The following is a 21,631-nucleotide window of genomic DNA, read 5'->3' as shown; positions in this document are numbered from 1 at the left end:
AAAACCAGTGAAGCATGAAGAGTGAATGAAGTAATAACTTAACCAAAATTGAAGAATCCTAAACACTTGATTAAGGGGTAATCATCCTGCGTACAGTTGTTATGAAGCCTTTCACCTAACTATGGCTCCAAAATAAGAGATGGCAACAGCTGAACAGCTGAACTTGAGGCTTCAGAACAGGAGTCCACAAACCAATGGGTTACATCATGGAGTATTTCCACAGAAGCTAAGCAGGTACTGCTGTAAATGGGTGCAGCAGCAGAGGTATTTTAACCTACCTAAAAAGTCAGTATTAGTTTAAATGTGGGCTATATTCAGAATATTTTCACAGCTCTACCTTACCGTCAGACACTGGTTTCAGACAGGGAAATTAATCTGTTAAAGCCAGACTCCATTGAGAAAAACACTGATTTAACATTACTGAATACTGGAGCTGCTGGTCTGTCACTGCCTCGATTAGTTTGTTGTTGTGTGACTTTGGAATTAAAAGTTTAGTTCACATTCACCAAAGTCACACAATAACACAAACTAACTGACTGATTGTGGCAGCAGTAGACCAACAGCTCTTGTGTTCAGTGAGCTGAAACTACTGTTTTTTTCAGTTGAGTCTAGTAGCTTTGACAAGAGCACAGATAGGGAACTGACGCTGTTGGAGCAGGTAATCCATTTTGTTGCTGCCTCTGATTACAGCAGTACGTTGCTGAGCCTTGTGTCAGTACTCCTGCTGCCCGGTTAAACTGGGGCAGTGCCAACCCCCGTCTGTTTGTATCTCTTTAAATTCATATTTTTAGAAATAGTACAAAGGCCAATTGTAGTATTCCATCAATGTACACAATTGAGATTGTTTAAGTGCAGACAGTGCAGCTATAATAGCAAGTGCAAACGTTTCAATGTATGCGGGTGAATTGCTTCCCATTGTTTAGATGCAAGCATCAAGTCACTGTTTCAAGAGGCAAGTGCAGTAGTTTTCCACTCATCAGTAGCTGGGAGAAATGTTTTTGTCTCCACAGGCAGGATAAGGGAAAAGAAGATTGACAGTGCACACCCTCACTGACTTCAGTGAATGTGTTTTATTACCCAACACAGAGCTATGTGTTCGTCATGCTGAGAGACAATAAGAGGACAATAGATCTGTAACAATACACACATGCATGCAAACAAACACGTAGAGCTAGGTGTGTGTATTTGGTAAAAGCATTCTGTAAATTTAAATTACTGTTGGAAAAACAAATTTCTGATTATGCAAGTCAACATAGCTGGAGGGTGTGTGTGTGTGTGTGTGTGTGTGTGTGTGTGTGTGTGTGTGTGTGTGTGTGTGTGTGTGTGTGTGTGTGTGTGTGTGTGTGTGTGTGTGTGTGTGTGTGTGTGTGTGTGTGTGTGTGTGTGTGTGTGTGTGTAGACTTTGCCTTGGGTCTCACTGAGGCGTTGAATGTGGAAACACTCTGCAACCTGCTTTGAGACAATTATCACCTGGCTTGGATGTGACTTGGCCATTGCACCATTCTCTTCTTATAATGGCTGTTCAAGGTTACTTAGTCTGCATGTGTGTGTTTGAGTTGTTTCCCTTGTATGTGAGTGGATGAAAGGGGGTTTATTGAGGGTGAGAGCAGAGTTTCTCACCGACAGTGCAGCTAAGGTTCATCAGCACACTGCTGACTCAGTGAAAAATGATTCCTCTAAACTGAAAATTTGCTTGATTGTTTGATACAGTTTGTCTTTTTTTCTGTCTTTGACTGTTTGCCCACGACTTTATTGCTTGCATATGTTTAGTTCTGTCTTGTCTTTGGGGATTTTATTCATTCATTCATTCCATTGCACTGCAAATCTTTAATGCACAGTGTGCAAGGAACAAGGAATTTGAAGATTAAAATGACATCATAATTCAGTGAGTATTCCTGCCAAAATGCTCTGTGGTAAACCCTGCAGTGTGAGTTCATGAAGGTGAATATCAGTGTGTGGACACCAGTGTACCGCAGTGGTTGAGATGCTTTTCTCTTTCTGGTAGGGCAAGGTTCAAATATTTGTCATTGTTAAACGCAAGTCATTTTTATTTATATAGTGCAATATCACATATCATAGATTTGCCTCAAGGGGCTTTGAGGCCCTGACACACCAAGCCGACAGTCAGCCGTCATTTAGCATCTGTCGCACTTGTCCTTGCGATGCATCCCCAACTTTTGGCCCTCAGCCACCCTTCTCTGTTTTTTCACGCTGATTCAGCATGTTGAATTGGCGTTGATGACAGTGGAGCCTGCAACTGAATGAAATCACTCTTATTGGCTGTTCAACTCTGTGCAAGAGGTGAAAGTGAACAAAGAATCTTCTAAGGGCTTTATTACAGGCAACTGGACATTTCACCTGACCTCATCTAAGAGGATACTCTCAGACTTCAAACTGTGTGGATGTGGACCCTTAGAGAGTTGCTGAGGTCACATGTGAGCTCTGGGTTTCAGAGTTATTAGGCTCACATATGAGTCGCTGACCCACCTGGTCATCATATGGGTTGTTAGGGTGAGATGGTTTCAGGTGTGAATGGGTGCTAAGCTGTCTGGGGAGAAAACTCAGGACTGCATGCACACCCTGGGTCCTGGTAAATATGCGTTGTTTTGTCTCCATTGGATTAGGTTGTTAATGAGCTGCCTATCTAACTAGCTATATGTTCATGTGCAATTATTTTGGCAGAGACGTAGTGATGTGAGGCACCGCCCTATACACCCAAAGGCTGAAAAACTAACATGGTGCTTGCAGCTCGCCAAAAACATTAGATATCAGCATGTCAAAGCATTATTTTGACACCTTATATTTACTGGAGAAGAAACTACATTAACAAACTCACTACTATTGATCTCTCCCAGTGTCCCCTCTCCTTACCCTGCTTATTGTGGAGAAAGGATCCAACTGAATGGGCAGTAGTGACATACTTTGATATTATAACTTTTCTGTGAAATCACCAGGTTAGATCATCATTTGAGCGAAAAAGGTCAAAACCAGGCCTTGCCAAGCTTTGTTAGCCTCAACCTCCTCAGTCTGTCTTCTCAAATCAGCAAAATTCTTACAATGCTTAAGCACACTGAGTGTCAGTGTGCAACAGTTTTCCCAGTATCTTCCTGCTGATATCTCAAGTCCTAATGCTTGGAAGTGATTTTTGGGGGGTTGGCAGTGAAAACTTAGTTATGGATTCTTTATCATGTCGATAGTGCATCCAACGTAGGCATTTTTGTGTTGTTTGCTAGCAGATGTTGAAGACAAGGAAGCTCCTTCACACAATACAAAGTCAATGGAGAGTGATGTAATGTTTTCTCCTTCTGTGGTGTTTGATTTAAAATAATAATTACTCAGATGGTGGCTCATTTTAGCACTGAAACACCTTGCAGTTGCCTACTCAGCCAGTCAGTGTATGACATGTGCCTTACATTTAAATTTGGTGCAATTATTCCCATAATTTACACTGGTGCTTTATGGTATAATAAAACAGAAAGAAAAACCTGTTCAAATATATATGTAAGCAAGAGTGCCTAAATTTATTTAAATTACATTTTAATCTCTGTTGGATCTTAGTCAGCCCTGACTCTTAGTTTAACAGTGCAGCATAACATAATTCACTGTCTTTGTGTTTGCTCAGTATGTTCCAAACCCCCATGTTTTCACAGAAATGAGACTAAATACACAGTGTCTGTTTGTTGCTAGCTTAGTTAACTGTTTATCTTTGTTGCACATGACTAAGTTTCCAACTTCGCTTTGTTTATGTTAGTTCAAGATGACTACAGCTGCTGTCTTCCTCTAACCTTTTAGAGCTACCATTCATGCTTACAATATAGTGAGTGTATGATACAGAAAAGGTTTTTCTGGTGGAGTATTCTTTCAACCTGACCTTTGACCTCTCTATGGTCAGGAGTAAAAGACCATTTCCCTGCTGGAAGGTGTAACAATATTGCTCCTGTAATAAAAGACATATTTCAGTTTACTCTATGTACACTGATGTCATCTCTGTGTACTGTGTATGTTCGCTTCAGAGCTTGGGTCTGGCCCACTTTGTGTGGATCACCCCCCTGCAGTGTATACTGTGTGTGGGTCTGATCTGGGAGCTGATCGAGGTGAACGGCTTTTGTGCACTGGCAGCTTTGACTCTGCTGGGCATCATCCAGGCTTGGCTCTCCCAGAAGATGGGACCGCACAGGTGGGAAACACGACCATTCATCCACTCACATTATAGAACAAACAGTATATAAATGTAAGAATGTTATAGCCATAAATACACTCTTAATCATTCTATGTCTTTCAGTCCTTGTATTTTGTTTGCTCTAAAGGTTATGCTGTTACGTTCATATTTACATACTGCACAAATTTATATATATATTTTATTTCATAAAGGGTATGTTTGTGCACGTTGTGATATGCATGTTCAATTCACAATGTTAACTCACAAAAACTTCCAGTTAGAAAAGTGCTGTGTCTAAAGCATATAATCAAACTGTGCTGAGCAAACTCTGCCCCAACTGATTAGTTTTAAGCCACCTAAAAAAATCAGTTCAGTTCAAGTGATGTGATATTTAGAATATTTTCACCGCCTTGCAGCATGACGGGCCTTACTGACAGGGTTTTGAAGCCGTTATATCAAAAACACCAGACTCCATTTAAAACAGTGAATTTACTCCACTGAATGGCAGAGTTGCTGGTGTACTGCTGCCTCGATCAGCTGTTGCTGCAAATATGGTGTACACCTAATCTGATATTGATTTTTTTCCTTTTTCTTTTTCTTTTTCTTTTTCTTTTTCTTTTTCTTTTTCTTTTTCTTTTTCAGGTGCAAAAAAATGTTTTGCTGCTGCCCTGTCCATAGCAGTACATTGCTTAGCTTCTGTACTGTCAGATTTGGTTTATCAAAGACACGCAACAGAAAAGTCAGATACGCTGGACCATCATGTTTAACTCTACATCTTTATATGTAACAGTTACAACTGAAAATGACAACAAAAATAAACAAGTTTGAGGAATTTACATATCTCTGCAATTCAAAATTGTAGACAGTTTTCTACCCAAAGTGATTTTTTTGCTGTTAGTGAGATGTCAGTGATTCAGTCTATTCATGCTTGAACAAATGTACCCATGGTGACTGTGTGATTTGCTGTGTCTGTGCTCTGTGTGTAAGATGGTTAGTGTAATACTGTATCCTGTTAACAGGGTGAAGCGAGGAGGGATGATCAGCCGCCGCCTGGCTCTCACCACAGAGATCGTAGAGAACATCCACTCTGTGAAGGCATATGGCTGGGAGGAGGTGATGGAGACCATCATCAAGAACATCAGGCAGTAAGACACTAAAACACACAACAACTGTATCACAAAATGAACATTACCCACAGCTCTTGTCTGTTATTGTTTTCTATCAATAACTTGGTTTACTCATGTTTGCTTCATGCTAACAGTGTATCTTCTTGTCATTCAGTGTTCAATGGTAACTTCTATTAGTGCAACTTTCAGTGCTGATAGGCATCTGCGACACAGTTTCACACAAATTTCTCACTCAAGTTGAAAAAATTTCAACCCATGCTAATAATCAAGTCATACAAAATTATGTCATTTGCATTATGTAATTTACATATTTTTTATTCACAGCTACAAATGATGTATTTTCGTGTTTTTACATTGATATTTTACTTAGCTGTGCTGTGCTAAAAGCTTGCTTCATGTTTGTTATGAACACACCATAGCGGTGACTGTATTTACATGCAATATTGTTGGCGAAAAAAGACAAGACTAAAATGTAGTTGAAGAAATAAAAAACTTAGCTGGAATCCTTTTTTATTTTCATTGACAAAAAGGGGACAATATTTGATAGATTTTATTCATTTATTTATATTTTAACTTTACTTAAGTTAAAAATAACAGGGCTTGGGAGGATGAAACAAGGTGTCTGGGTGGATTAGATTAACAAAAATAATTCTTATAATCCGATGACTAAAAAAGTCTAAAATAGTTTAACAAACAGTTTAGTCAAACAGTAAAACAGTTTAAAAAAGTTACTAATATATGGTTTTCTTTGACTAAGATAAGACTGAACTGGCCAGAGATTTTGAGTCAGCTGAAAAAAATAGGATGAGGATGAGGTTATATGATATATGATGAAAAGATATTTGACATTAAATACATAAGAAAAAATTGTGACAAATGTAGCACTATTGTCATTTAAACTACCAAAAAGTCTTTGGATAACATGGTGTTAAAGTCTTGTATTTGTGGATTCAAGGCCACATTAAAGGAGCACTGAAGGAAAGAACCTTTTATTGTTATCAATGGCATTGTGGAGATTTGGATCAGCATAAATCTGGTCTGCATTCAGTAAACATCCCTATCCCTAAGTCCATCTCTGCAGCATCTTTTTTATACTCTTATATGTATTAGTGATATTATAGTTGCAATGTAATGAACTGAACTGAGCAGGAAAAAGAGAACGAGAGTTAGGACTCGAAAGGCTTTGACTGTGCAGCAGAAATGGAATCAACCTGGTGCCAAAGTTAAGAGAGAGATGTTAAAACATGTGGTTAGCCAGCAGAACCACGCTGGCGTCACTGGCGGCTGTCAGAGCCAGAATCAAAATCACTTTAATTGGCAAGTACAATAAACGTACAGGAAAGAGTTTTGGTGTCACAGTGCAGAAATTTTCTGATAACTATCAAAGCTAACGTGGAGCCACCAAGACATCACACTGACCTGGTAACAGCATTATGCTGTCTACCAAAAATGCACTTTTGGATGATTGTTGCTCCTTAAAAACAAAAGACCCCCTCTTGTGATTCCCAGATTTCAGGCATTAATGTCACTAAAATCAGTCATTAATGAATAACAATGTTTTTCTGATAAATAGCAATATGATAAATGTATGCAAAAATCATGTAAATAATGAAACAGTTTCCTTCTTTTATTCAGTCAACAAATGAACAATAATGCTGCAATACACGTTTATTGTTCATATACATTTACCTATGAACTCAAAAATAAATCGTCTTTCTTCTGTCTCAATCCCCTCCCTCCTCAGGGGCGAGATGACGCTTACCAGGAAGATTGGTTCTCTGCGTTACTTCTACAGCGCTGCATACTTCTTTTCCGCTATCTTGGTCATCGTGTCTGCCATCGTACCACATGCACTCAGTAAAGGCATCATCCTGCGCCGTATCTTCACCACAGCTTCCTACTGCATGGTGCTGCGAATGACACTGACCCGCCAGCTGCCAGGATCCATCCAGATGTGGTACGACACGCTTGCACTGGTCAAGAAGATCGAGGTGGGTTCAGACAAGTGCGGGGTGAGGCATGCATGCTTGAAGACAATGTCATTCAACACGGTACTGATGCACCTTTCATTGTTTTGTGTTTTTCAGGAATTCTTGATGAAGGAAGAATACAGAGTGCTGGAGTACAACCTGACCACCACTGAACTGGAGCTGGTCAATGTGTCTGCATCATGGGATGAGGTTTGTTGTCATTTGTTTATTGAGGTGCCAAAGACATGTTTAAAGTAGTTTAGAAACAGTGTTTCCATTATATATAAAGTAGTTTGTCCACTTAAGAGTACCGACAAGTATCAGTAAACAGTTTCTCAGTTTGAAGACCATGAGCCTGGAAGGCTCTGATTGAAATATTTTCGGCCAATACAATAGTATTTATTCAAGTTTAGTGAGATCACTCCATTATTTTGTCTTGAAGGCGTCCTGAAGATCTCTATTCGTCCCAACACATTTTCTGTTGTTATCGGGTCACCCGCTGCTACTAGCCGTCTTTTTATGAGATGTTACGATTACAGAGCCCATTTGCTATATGCTGATTGTGTTCTTCTTATACCTGCTCATTCATTTCATTGTGTGGCCATTAGTTTCGAGCCCTGCTTTTTATCCTGTGCAAAACTGATGTGACATGACAGGCAAAGCAACTATTGCCACTAGTGAAATGCCATCTTATTTATGCCGATTACAGTCACCATGGAAATATTGGACCATCACAATGTAAATGTGATGAATCGGTGCAACCCCACTATCAGGTAAAAGAATCGTTCTGGCACTTTAAAGTGTTTGTATTGGTAATGGTTTATAATATTGACCCCAGAAATTCAGCACTGGTGAGGTTACATTAACTTTAAGAAAGAAAATTAAAACTCGGTAATCTAAATCCACCATGCATTACAGATTTACATAGGTAATTCTTTAGAATCACGGAGTGTTTAGTATAATCTTATCTGTAGGCAGAGGCTGTACACTTTCCCAACAGGTGTGATTCACTGTCCACCCAATACCGTGAGAAAACCAACATCAGACTGTGTTTTTTCTGTCTCTTTGCATAATTAATTATCCTGGTGTCGTCACCAAACTTTGCCCTTGCTGGGAACACTTTGAATGTCCCTTTGAGATTCAGAGTCGTGTGTTCATCACCTAATTCCCAGATTCTCCTCTTGCCGTCTCCTCTTCCTGGAATGTGCCATTCTCAGATGAATGGGAGGGGTGTTGCCTTTCTTTACTGCTGACAGCCTGTACGTCAGCTCATTAGAATGAGAATCGCACCGACCAGCCTATACAAACTGCAGCAAGTCCCTGTATTAGAGGAACGGTGACCCATAAAATGTCATAGAGGTCAATGATTAAGCTGGGCGAGTCAAGCAGAGTTCCCCTTTCTAACACTGAGGTGGCACCCATTAATCTTTACAGAGGCAGTGACAGATGATGTGAAATAAGGCCATTGTGAGACTTTTGGAGTTCCTCTCCTATCTTTGGAGAATTGCTTGTTTCTCACAGCAGTTTGCGCTGGTGTCACTGTCTGAAAGCACAACATGACACACAGTCACTCAGCCCTGAGGCAGTAATGTAAACTAAACAAAAACCCCCCATCAAGTAAATGGCATGCACACACACAGAATGATGTGTACTTCAGCTTGGTATGGCACAGTGTTGTAAAAGTAGACTATAGCCCCAAAACGTGGGTTACTGAACACTAATATCATAGAATATCGTATAATAGATTTTTCTTGTATTAGTATTATGTAGTATAAAGAACTGTAGTATAGAGCTTGGAAATATGAAGAAAAAGAGATGATTGCAATGTTTTTGTACAAATATTATTATTATCTACATTGTGTGTCTGCTGCTATTGTTAAGGACAGTAAGGATGTGCCTATTAATACACTGTCACAATTTGCACTAGGATCTATGCCATGTCTGTGATGGCTCTAACGTTATCTCATTGTTATTTTATAGGAATGACAATAAACTGTTGAACTGAACTGAATTTCACAAAATATTTACACCATGAAATTTTTGATAAGTAATCACAAGTAATGTGGACATAACAACTAAAGAGTAAAGGCAAATAACAAAACATTTGGAACAGTCTAGCATGCTCAAAAAATGCATCACTTTACCTTAATGAAGCCTTTAAAACCAGGAAATAGCAACACTTACAATATTACAATGTCCAAAATGTATGTTTTTTTTCTTGTTCATATTACAATGTTGGTAAATATCGAAATGTTGCCAAGTTGTAATACAGTATAGTTGTATGGAATACAATTGAAGTCAGTATTAGATCAATAAATAAATGTGCAAATAAATTAATATTACTATGAAATGAACAAACAAATAATATATCAATGATTTGAACTACTGAATACTGTATTGACCAATAAATTAGTCTGTTTTATTTTTTTAAGGACAAAACTCCACAAACCAGGAGAAATGGCTGAATATAAATTGGGTTTTAGTGTCTTCATACCATCTTTGGTGTTTGTTTCGTCCACTGAGACTCTGATTTTGTACTCTTCTGCAGGGCATTGGTGAGCTGTTTGAGAAGATCAAGCAGGAGAACAAAGCAAACGGACACCTGAACGGTGACGCCGGCCTCTTCTTCACTAACCTCTATGTCACACCTGTCCTCAGAAACATTAGCCTGCACCTGGAGAAAGGTCAAATGCTGGCAGTGGCTGGATCCACTGGCTCAGGGAAGGTAGGTCAAATAAATCATCTAAACCTGCACTTTCTACTGATCCATCTACTGTCAGATGTTTGGTCAAGTTGGCCTTCAGCAAAGCATCTTACGTGCTGACTCATTGCAGGTTGCTTCTTGTGAGAGCAACATCTTAATACCTCAGAATAAAAATGCAATAGAATAAAAAGTGACCAGTGTGTTTTTTCTCCAGAGTTCACTACTCATGATGATCCTGGGAGAGTTGGTGCCAACGGAAGGTAAAATCCGACACAGCGGTCGCATCTCCTTCTCATCACAGACTTCCTGGATCATGCCAGGCACGATTCGAGACAACATCCTGTTTGGCCTGACCTATGATGAGTACCGCTACACCTCCGTCATCAAGGCCTGCCAGCTGGAGGAGGTACCTTCACTTTATCGTGTTATACATTATGTTCTTCTTCAGTGGTGTGGTCTACAGATGAGTTGGATTTCTGTAGGGATGGTTAGCCATGGTGGCTGTTGTTCCTCAAGCAAACTACACAGATCATTGGCTGTTTATTCCAAACTCCCCAAAAACCATTAAATATAACCACCTCTGTTATAGCAGAGATTTTCTGTGCACCCTTTCAAGGTGGTAAATTGTTGGAGTCTGTTAATGTTTTTACCCCGGCAGCAATCATCTTAAAACACTCTTGCAGCATAATCTACTAAACAAGAGCCAATATAGTCAGGGAGCCTAGAACACTCATATTTCCCCAAAATATGAATACAAATATTCATATTTTGGGGAAAAGATAAGTATTTGGAGCGCCCTGACAACACAGATGGACCACGAGTGTTCAGAACACACAAACCAAATATGACTAAATACACATGTTCAGTGTGACAATGTTAGGCACATAATGCAGGTGCTCAACAGGCTCATGCATGATGATTTGGCTGGAAGGGGTGTGTTAAGCTATATGTTCAGAAAATATGGTGTTTGGATACCAAGACGCTCCCTGTCAGCCATATGGCCAGACATGAAATAATTTAAACTACTTTTTTGCTGTCTCAACTCAAGTCGCCGTCACTTTTTAGATTGTGCTTGTATGTAACAATATATGGTTTTGAATGATTTTAGTCATTGGATGTCTAGATTATAGCTATCAAAGAGCAAGTTAAACGAGTCAAAAAAGTATTTCATCGATGTAAAGAAGGCTGTCACATAAAACTAGGCCGTCTCTGTGGTAAAAAGACGCAAATACTTTCTCCCCCAAAAAAAAACTGTAAGTGGGGAAAAAAATGGTAGAAACCTCAAGAAAAGTGACTGAGGAGGGGTCCCTCTTGCAGAACAGACACATGTGCAATAGATGTTGTAAATAACAATAAAATTACAATAATGACAAAAAGGAAAGAGAAAGAGAGAGGGGAAGAGAGAGGTGGAGAGATGCAACCGCAATAATGGTAACAATAGCATCACATATTACAATAGTGATAGGTGTAAAATTACTAAATGCACTCTATGATAGCATGTGATGTTACGTGCAGATATTGTAAGTGTTGAAAAGAGACCCATGTATATATTGATAGTGGAGGCATGACTCATAATAATGGCAGTAGAAGGTGGCAGGATCAAGCAGGATCACAGCATCTGTGCAACCAAGGCCCACAACACTGTAGTCTATTAAAAAAAGTACAAACTAAAATTAATTTTAGTTACAAATAACTCAGTGTTTCATGGCAGTTTTCTCTCTTAAATTCATCTCCAGCAGCCTCCTCAAGTCTTTTCTCTTTCGTCAGACTGATGCTCTCTGCTCAGTTGTCTGTTTGGAGCCCCTGCAAGGCATCAAGAAGGTTCAGGTTTCCCCCAGTCCACATTTACACCCATTATGTCCCTCACACACACAAAGACACGCATGCTTGCACTTTCTCTGTCTCTTACTCTGACACACAGACACACACACATACACACTCACTCACTTGGGCTCTCATAAGCCTCACTGTTGAATGACGGGTCCCTCAGCAGAATAATGTCTCCTCTGTTGCTATGGAAATCTCACGTTATGTCACTGGGATGGAATATGAGCTTGTTGGTTCCCAGTAATGAACATTTGCAACAAAGACGCGCTGTATGGACAAACCATCAGATCTCTGGTGTGATTCTATAGTGAATGATATTATCATATGATTAAGTTTTACTCATATTATCGTATGATTATGATTAATGTTGTTGAGCAGGAAAACTAGTGAGGCTTTTTTATATTCCCTTTACGTACAAAAGTAGAGTAGCAGTTAGGAGAGAGAACTCCACACATGCATCCTCCGTTTGAGTGGCGAGACTGTGAGACCCATGTTACTGACCCAACACTAAGCTACCAGTGATAGCTGTCAGAATGCATAGCGATTTAACCCCTAATATAACATGTACATCGCCTTACCTTTTGAGTTTCCTTCCTACCTCCTGTAGCTTTTGTGGTTTTTTTTATGTGTGTACTGATGCGTTTATTGCATCAAGTTTCATATCGAACCATTTTTGTTTAATTTGTTGGATGGTTCTTCTTACAACAGAGGACACAGAGCTAATGATGTCTGTTACCTCTTTCCAGGCCTTTGATTTACCTGTCCCTGTCACACCATGACTAACAGAAGAAAATACAATATTTTTCAACACAGTGTCACCCAAAAAATCTTGATAGGCGTTTCTTTCCCTCTCTCTTTCTTTGTTTGCGGCATTTTAGCCGTAAGACGGGATTCACCTATCCATAGTAATTTTCACCTCCTTATATGGTGGTCAGTGGCTACTCATCGGCAGGGATGTAGCTAATTGCTGACTAGCGGAAACACATTATTAATTTATGTTTGATTGGCAATCATGAACATACACAGGTGCCTAGGATCTAATCTGGGTTTCCCGCTGCGTTTATGAATCCAGTGTGGGTTTTTACTACCACAGTCTTTTTATGGCTAAATTTCATGAATGAGACTCATAAATACACAGTACTTAGACATACAGTATGCAGAGGGACATACAAGAAAAAAAAAAAAAATACACTTAAATGATACATGTTAAGATTTTAGAATTGTTGACATCTGAGGTATTTAATGACACACACTAAATTAATAACTTTTGTAAATCTGGGGGAACAGTACATTCCAGGAATGTAATATATATATATATATATATATATATATATATATATATATATATATATATATATATATTGAGTAATAGGCTGCCACATGTATCCACACGACCACAGCTATGTAAAAATGTTGAATCAAATTTTTGGACCAGGTTTTGGAACAGGTGCAGACATATAGTTTATGCTAATAAATAAATGAACTTCTTTGATTATGTTGACATAATAAATACACTGTTTTAGTAATATTTATACAGAAATCAATGCAGCAGCTCATGCAGACGACGACATCATATTTATATACGACCACACCCCACCTCCTGTGGCACTGACAGTGCCTCGGTGGTTTTGACAAAAACAAAACATGTTGTCACAGCAAACAAAGCTGGCATGCAATATTGACGCCTCAATGTGCTGTAAAAAATAAAAATGCCTCCATTTTGTGTTTGAGGTGAGGCGTCAAACGCTGGCAGTGAAAGTGAAGTAACAAGAGCAGTGTTGAGAGGAGTCACACTTGCTGTATATTGTATGGAAATGACGGGAAGTGCTTTTATTGTGAGTGCTAAGGCTGACAAACAGGAGAAACAATTCTTCTCAGGTTCTGTTTAACAGCCTATAAAAACCAGCTCACCTCCAAACAGTGTTGGAGCTGATACATTGTTTGAAGCTATCAGTTGTTAAGCAATATGGTCCTTTAGTCATGTCTTCAATTGGTCTGACATAACAGAAGGTGCATTTTAAAATGACACAGACTTATATTTTACTGCCTTTAACCTGCAAATCATCTTAATTTTTCAACTATATTTTTTGGTGGAAAGCACAGTTCATTATTCTTGCAGTATTTAAAGGCACAGTCTATAATATGTCTTATCAAATACATTTAGGATGGTCTCTTTTCTTAATTTAAAATCTACTTTTCATGTGATGCTTCCTAAAATGATCCTAACTGGAAATATTGGCATCCTTAACTACAGTTTTTACACAATTCATGTAACCAAACTTCTCTTCAGCCGTGGGCAAAGTTTTCACATTTTAAATACAATACAGACAAAACAAAAGACAGTTAGAGTATCACTTAAAATAAATACAATTAAATGGAATTAATTAAATGAATAAATATCTCAAAAAAATCTAAAAAGTACATAATAACTTATATGTAAGTATATTAAAGTAACTTATGGGCCTATTGTGCTAAGTGCATAAGCAGGGGTCAGTCCCTTTTACCCAAAGGGTACTAAAAATGAGTCCTACATAGGACATCGGCTCATTAGAGGCTATAATTTTAGTAAAACCTTCCACTCCTGTCTCAGATCGTGCCTTTTTAAAAACCCAGTTTTTGTCTGCTGATAAAATTAAAAATTTAACAAATAAATAAATTATAGTTGTAAATAATATAATTTTAGGCTCTGGAGCATTTTAGTGTTTAAAAAAAAACTGTGAATAATAACCTTGAAGAAACGCCAGTTACAAACACCAATGCTTAATCTTTTACTGCCCATTGTGTAGGCAATCACTTAAAAGGGTTAGAAATGATATGAAATAGAGAGGGTTGACAAAGGAAAAATCCCAAGGCAACTTTGACAGACAGGAGTGACAACTAGCACAGATCTCTGCAGACAGAGACGAGGGGTTTAGAGGACTTCTGACTGTAATTCCTCACTATTGTTACCTCCTGAAGCACCAGACAGACTGCCGTGGGTGGTCTTCCCACTGTAAACTCTTCTTTTGCCTCAAGCATCTAGCTTTCTGGCCCGGCAGGTGCTTTTTGTTCACAGTGAGACCCACAACATGTCTTCTTACTGTGCTGCCTTGTTTTACAAGCTGTTAAACAACCTGTTAACTTGATCCCCTATGCGCTCCTGTCAGGACAGCGGAAGCTGACGTTAAAAAGGTAGGACGTTTTAACAATGATAAACTTGTGCTGTCACTTCATCCTTAAACGTGTGGGTGTCTATTTTCATTATCGATTACCACTGAACACACCATATGTCTCGACTTGTGACATCCTCCATGTGCCTGTCCCATCTGTGATTTGTGCTTTTTGTGGTTTGAACTGTGACAGTAAATCTGTGATCACACGAACATGAATTACTCTGATAACCAGGAAATAGTCATGTATGTTAAGGCATACTTTGTTACAAACACAGATACTTTACTATGGAAATGAATTAACCTTTTATTAGATCGGTTTCATCAAACTGTAAAACAGTAAATATTATATATATAATAATATACAGACTACCTGCTGAATGTAATGCTTCAAGTAGAAAAAAAACTCATCACAAGCTCTCATCGGCATCAGACACAATGCTTTTGTGTTGCTGTTTTACTATCAGCCTTGCATATTTTATTTTCATTAAAACACTTGTGATGTTTAGATATCCTGCTTCAAGACCATCAACATCTTATCCTAGTGACCCAGTATTAATGTTGTGTTTTCATTACAAAGTTATCAGATTAAGTTTACAGTACATCTTCTAACCATTACACCTCTTAAAGCAAGTAGAGGCTGATATGGAGGAGGTGGACATGAGATATTAAAGGGACAGTTCATGCCAAATATAAAATGCATATTTTTCCTCCTACCTGTAATATTCTTCATCAAAGATTGTTTTGGTGTGGGTTGCCAAGTGTTGGACATTGGCTGCAGAGAAACATTACATTTACAAAAACTCAACAGCGATGTCTCTTCCCAAAAAGTATGACCCACTTACTTCAGATAATCCACAGACCTTGTTATGAACTATTTTCTCTCTACTGAACTTAACCTGCCAACCAAGTCACTTAGTACCTTTACATGATCCTAGAAAAAGTTAAATTGTTGTGTTAGTCCGACTAAAAATTGACTTTTAAAATACATGTAAACATGTTAATCTGACTGAATTCGTACGAAGTAGAATTTCTCGAATTCGGGCTAGCACACCTAGATAATGTGGTTGGGGGTCAATACTCCCGTCAATAAAGAACTGGGGTGAAATGTCTCTTTAAAGAGATGGTTTGATCGTCCTCTGTATCTTAACATGCTTTTGCCTTTTAGTTACACTCTGTTATCACACAGTTCCTCCTGCTGTTATGTAAAGGGTGAGCATGTGTCTGACCCGCTGACCTCTTCTTTTCTTCTTTAGGATTTTGCCCTGCTGCCTGAGAAAGACAAGACGCTCCTCGTAGAGGGAGGGGTGACCCTCAGCGGCGGTCAAAGGGCTCGCCTCGGCCTGGCAAGGTACTTCCTGTCTCATCTGAGAATCTGTCAGTATGCCTCTCTCACCCCCTTGTATCTGTCAGCAAAGACCACCTTTGCTGACAAGTTACAATTATGCTCTTTGTCCAGAAATGATGAGTTGTTGTTGTGCAATGGACAAAAATAGTATGGTTTAGGATTTGAGTCACCCTTCTAATCTATGACGTACTGTTAAGAGGTAAATATAGCATGGAGTGAGTATGGTGGTTTTTTTTAAGAGGCTGTCTATCCGTTTACTTGAATCTGTGGTATATAATTGTTTAATGAGAAATGGAAATGCAGTTCCCTTTGTAGGAAAAGGACAACTGCTGCTCAGTACATTAATGAAAGAGAGCTCCTTGCAAAAAATGACACCAAACAGCAATTTTTTCGTTTAAAAACCAACACACATTCACTGCATTCTTTAACATTAGAAATCTGCACACTCACTGTAGTTCACAATAAATCATTCAAAACGTCAACGTCAGGGCCAGAAAACTACCGTTATCAATATCATCATTCATAGCACTTCCAGAGTGAACTGTCCCATTCTTTGTAAATGTTATTTAGTATGTTTTTATTGGTTTTAAATTTTTCAGATTTGATGTCTTGGGCAATGGTTCCCAACAGTGTAAAGAAGTGAGCCTCTACTGCACATAATCATAACCTGCCACAGCTGATAACCATCACTTATCATCCTTATCTGTATGTGTGTCTGGCTGCACCAACTATTGTGTCTCACGGTCTCACGTTTCAATGACGAGTGCTTTTATGGCCTCAGTAGAGCTTTATTACTCCATTAAATCTGTGTGCAGATTACAACAGTCAGACACTCTCATATTCCCATGCATTATTTATTTGTTTAGTGTCCTGGCATCAATTTGCAGACACTCACTGGTTTTTTTGGCTTCTGCCATCCCTGTAAACATTCACTGGAACTGATTTATCCACCGGGACCGAACTTCCTCATTTATACCATTTGACATAAAGTCTCTCTCTTTTTGCTTTCCCTATATTCGCTGTTTTATTAAGTTTAATATTTTTCAACATAGACCCTATTTTTCCCATGGTTTTGTGTGTAAAGGCTGGTGCAGGCTAGAGGATTTTCAAATCCTAACCGATTTTTCAAACGTGGCAGACCACAGACATAAAGACAGATTTAAACAATTTTTAATGTTAATGTTTTTAATGTTTAATGTTATGATCTTGAGAACGCACACACTAAGTGATTCGGCCTTATCGTGACACCACACACTTGCCATTTGTAGTTAAGGTGTCACAGTGGCAAAACCACAGACTTGGGATGTCATAGAATCTCACGCGATCAAATGTGATATCAGAAGAAAAGCAAATATGGTGGAGGAATGCCTTCGTCAGCTGGCTTCACTTGCGTGTCTAATTTTGCTGATTGTTTCAACAATCACCAACTCTGCTTTGGTTGAAATAAACCCTTAATTAACCTAATTAGATGTGAAAATATGCTGGCTCTTTGCATGCTAACATAGTTGTTCATTTAAATGTAGTCTGACGACTTTTGAGACGCTGATTTTAGGGCTGTTCCAGTAAATTGACAGTGCAAACATGCCCCAAGTGGTTACACTACAGTCTGTTTCATGGCTGCCGGCTGCAGATCTTTTACTCATTACGGTATCATTTTCAAAGAATGATGTTCCCATTAGTCACCGAGACACAAAAACGTGGGAAAAAGGGTCTAGGTTAAAAAATACCATATTTACCCTTTAACATTTTCCCAGTACTTGTAGTTATTTTTCTGTGTTTCCAATTTATTTTGCCTTTCTGTTTCTCTCTGACTCACTGTTTGTGTGGGCATGTGTGTGTGTGTGTGTGTTTCCTCCCTCAGGGCTGTGTACAAAGATGCAGACCTCTACCTGCTAGATGCACCTTTCACCCACCTGGACATCGTGACAGAGAAAGAGATCTTTGAGAAGTGTGTATTCCAACAGAGAGTCTTTCATGTGGAGGAGGTGGGGGTAGTTGAGCTGAAATTTTTAAGTTCAAGGTCAAGGTTATCTCTTGTTGTCTCAGGCACACACTCGGGTTGACTTGTGGTGAGTTACGGCTGCCTCATCACGCTGTAACCTTCTCAGGAAATGGGAGTCCAGCAAAAGGGAATTATCCTTTGATGAAATGTGGACTTTGGCAATCTGTCAGAGGGGAAATCAGGCAAAAACATTTCGGTTATATTGAAAGCTTGAACATAGTTATGGTAATAAACACATCCAGTAGCTTGTTATTTTTAGTGCCAGTTATTCTTTGAAGATTTGACACCTCACTTTGTCTTTTCTTATGTTTTATAGAAACAACTTCTTTTGTTTTACAAGTCTGATTAAAACATTGTGACATCTGATATTTTTGATAATCTGCATTTTTATGTATCGCTGCACAGATGCGTCTGTAAACTTATGGCCTCCAAGACGCGCATTGTGGTCACCAGCAAGTTGGATCATCTCAAACGAGCGGACAAAATCCTTCTGCTGCACAACGGAGACTGCTACTTCTATGGCACCTTCTCAGAGCTGCAGGCCCAGCGCCCTGACTTCAGCTCCCTCCTTCTCGGCATGCAGGCATATGACAACATTAACGCAGAACGACGGAGCTCCATCCTCACAGAAACTCTCCGAAGAATCTCCATTGATGAAACTGCTGGCTTCCGAGGCCCAGAGACAATTCGCCAGTCGCTCCGCCAGCCACCGCCTCCCATAATTGTCTCTGGATCCCAGGGCCATCCTGGAGGTGATGGCTACCCAGAAAAACACAAACAGTCCCTCATCCTCAGTCCCCTGGCAGCTGCTCGCAAGTTCTCCTTCATTGGAAACTCCCAACAGACTGCAAATGCTCCCCAGTCCACAAATATAGAGGACGGGGTTCGTGAACTTTCTGAGAGGAAATTCTCGGTAGTACCGGAGGATGATCAAGTAGAGGAGGTGCTCCCCAGAGGGAACTTGTACCATCACGGGCTGCAGCACCTCAACGGGCAGCGGCGCCAGTCTGTGTTGGCGTTCATCACCAACTCTCAGGGCCAGGAGCGCAGAGAGCAGATGCAGTCGTCCTTCAGGAAAAAGCTGTCCATCACACCACAGTGTGACCTGGCGTCTGAGCTGGACATTTACGCCCGCCGCTTGTCCAAGGACAGTGTTTATGACATTAGTGAGGATGTGGATGAAGAAGACATGGAGGTAGAGCTTTGTTAAACCCATTCAAGGCATATTTGAGCACACAAGTAGACACATTTTTATGTTTAGAAGAATCAAACTGCTTTCTTCACCCTCAGCTTGTCTGGATGTACAGGGTAACTGATATCAGGAGTCCATATGATAAAGAGCAATTCTGTGTCTTCACAGCAATGCTTCGCAGATGAAAGAGAGAACATCTTTGAAACTACCTCATGGAGCACTTACCTACGCTACATCACCACCAACAGGAGCTTAGTCTACGTCCTAATTTTTATCGTCTTTGTCTTCATCATTGAGGTAAAATCCCGAGAATTTTTAAGCAGTTTTTACTTAGGAAAATTTTAATTAGCATTTAATATTTCTGATTTTTCTTTCCATAAACAGGTTGCTGGTTCAGTCATTGGCATTTTCCTCATTACTAGGTAAGGGTCATGTTTCATGTTCCTTGTGACACTAAGACTTAAACAGCAGTGCCCGTGTTGTTCCAGTCTGCACTCAAACTCTGCAAATTCTCCATTTGCAGTATTTGCCCCAAAGAAACAATAAATATTTTCATTAATAAGATGTCATTAATTATTTATTTGACAAAAGTATTTACCATCTTAAGAAGTTTTTAACATCCATGTTAATGATATGTAATGAATTTTTATAAAAAAATTATAAATTTCCTCAGTTTGTTTCTTTCTCTTTGCATTAAAAATTCAAGAGCTAAAGTGATGCAGACTAATTTATATTCTACATGTTTCTTGACCGGTGGGACTACATTTTAGTTTGTCTGGGGGTAAAATTTCATCTATGTTTAATTCTTAATTCTTTGCTCTATTACACCAGCGAGATCTGGAGGGACGGCGCCAACCCTTCATCACCAAACTACATAGACGAACAGCACCCCAATGCGTCATCGCCCCCCGTCCACCTGGCAGTCATTGTAACCCCGACAAGCGCCTACTACATAATCTACATCTATGTGGCCACCTCAGAGAGCGTGCTGGCACTGGGATTCTTTAGGGGTCTCCCATTAGTGCACACATTACTCACCGTGTCCAAACGACTGCATGAACAGATGCTTAGCGCAGTGTTGCGAGCCCCCATGACTGTGCTCAACACCATGAAGACAGGTGATTTTCCCACTTTCTTAGTATTTTTCATAAGCTTTTCTATTTGCTTGAAATGTCGAACATCATTAATGTTGTGGCATAGCATATGCGTATTTACCTGTTTTTGTCTTCCCATAGAAATACTTCTGTTTAGCCACATTGAATACTATAGTTATATTCTCATTTGCTGCAATCAGTTTTTTCATTTCTTTTTCTTTCTCTCTTTGTTTGTCCTCTATCAGGCCGGATCATGAACAGATTCACCAAAGACATGGCCACCATAGATGACATGCTGCCTCTGGTGCTGTTTGACCTCATACAGGTATTTAAACAGCACAATGGATGATGTAACATAATGTTTTCCGGTTTGGAGGTTTATTTGTCACATATATATATATCAAATCTTTATAGCATACAATGAAATCCTTGTTGGCTTTTTGTACACGTGACTAGGAATATAAATGTGAAAGAGAAAGAAAGACATGCAAAATGAAATATTTGATAAAGTGCAGAGAAAATATTTAAATAAGGTGCAAATAAATGGGAATAATGGAGGTAATTGCAGGCAACGTTAATACAGATGTATAGTCTGTTTGGTTCTTTGGCAGTGTCCTCGTGCAGGATTTGGATGGCCTGACGGATTCCTCTTTATCCTCTCCGTTCTGGCCCTATGACTGTGGTAGCACTTTTCTGACCCAGGATTCCCGCAGCTTCTTAAAAACTGCTTAAAAGGCTCTTAATTCATTAATCTACAAGTAAATCCTAATTGATGTTAAAATGTCTTTTAAAAGTCTCAAAATGCTAGGTCATGGATTTTTAGGATTTATTTTCTTCTTTTTTTTTTCTGACAATGCAGTTAACATTCTCATAATGTGCAACAAATATTTGAAATGGTAAATTTCAGAATGTCTCTCACATTAACATCACACAAATCAGGATAGTGGAACCAACATCACACATTTTTTGTTTCCTGCTGAGATGCTCAGAGCAGAAGGTCCTGAGGATACCTGCCAGCTAAATGTCATTGTAACCTGTACAAAATGCAAATCCAATAAA

At 39.2% G+C, this 21,631-nt stretch overlaps 1 protein-coding gene across 1 annotated transcript in view; it reads left to right on the top strand.

Annotated features, from left to right (window-relative positions):
• Positions 1 to 21,631, top strand: part of cftr (CF transmembrane conductance regulator) — a 48,556-nt gene that overhangs the window by 9,753 nt on the left and 17,172 nt on the right. Inside the window, exons 6-18 of the mRNA XM_042495996.2 lie at positions 4,014 to 4,177; positions 5,179 to 5,304; positions 7,031 to 7,277; positions 7,374 to 7,466; positions 9,805 to 9,981; positions 10,175 to 10,366; positions 16,193 to 16,287; positions 18,146 to 18,232; positions 18,692 to 19,481; positions 19,647 to 19,775; positions 19,863 to 19,900; positions 20,310 to 20,596; positions 20,818 to 20,897. Of these exons, the coding sequence (XP_042351930.1) occupies positions 4,014 to 4,177; positions 5,179 to 5,304; positions 7,031 to 7,277; positions 7,374 to 7,466; positions 9,805 to 9,981; positions 10,175 to 10,366; positions 16,193 to 16,287; positions 18,146 to 18,232; positions 18,692 to 19,481; positions 19,647 to 19,775; positions 19,863 to 19,900; positions 20,310 to 20,596; positions 20,818 to 20,897 (2,505 nt within the window). The remainder of the gene's footprint in view (positions 1 to 4,013; positions 4,178 to 5,178; positions 5,305 to 7,030; positions 7,278 to 7,373; positions 7,467 to 9,804; positions 9,982 to 10,174; positions 10,367 to 16,192; positions 16,288 to 18,145; positions 18,233 to 18,691; positions 19,482 to 19,646; positions 19,776 to 19,862; positions 19,901 to 20,309; positions 20,597 to 20,817; positions 20,898 to 21,631) is intronic.

This window comes from Plectropomus leopardus, chromosome 7 (genome assembly GCF_026936395.1).
Source record: "Plectropomus leopardus strain MGB_pleo_1.0 chromosome 7, ASM2693639v1, whole genome shotgun sequence".
Classification (NCBI taxonomy): Eukaryota; Metazoa; Chordata; class Actinopteri; order Perciformes; family Serranidae; genus Plectropomus; species Plectropomus leopardus.
The sequence above is the reverse complement of the archived record's forward strand: the minus strand, read 5'-3'. Positions and strand labels throughout refer to the sequence as shown.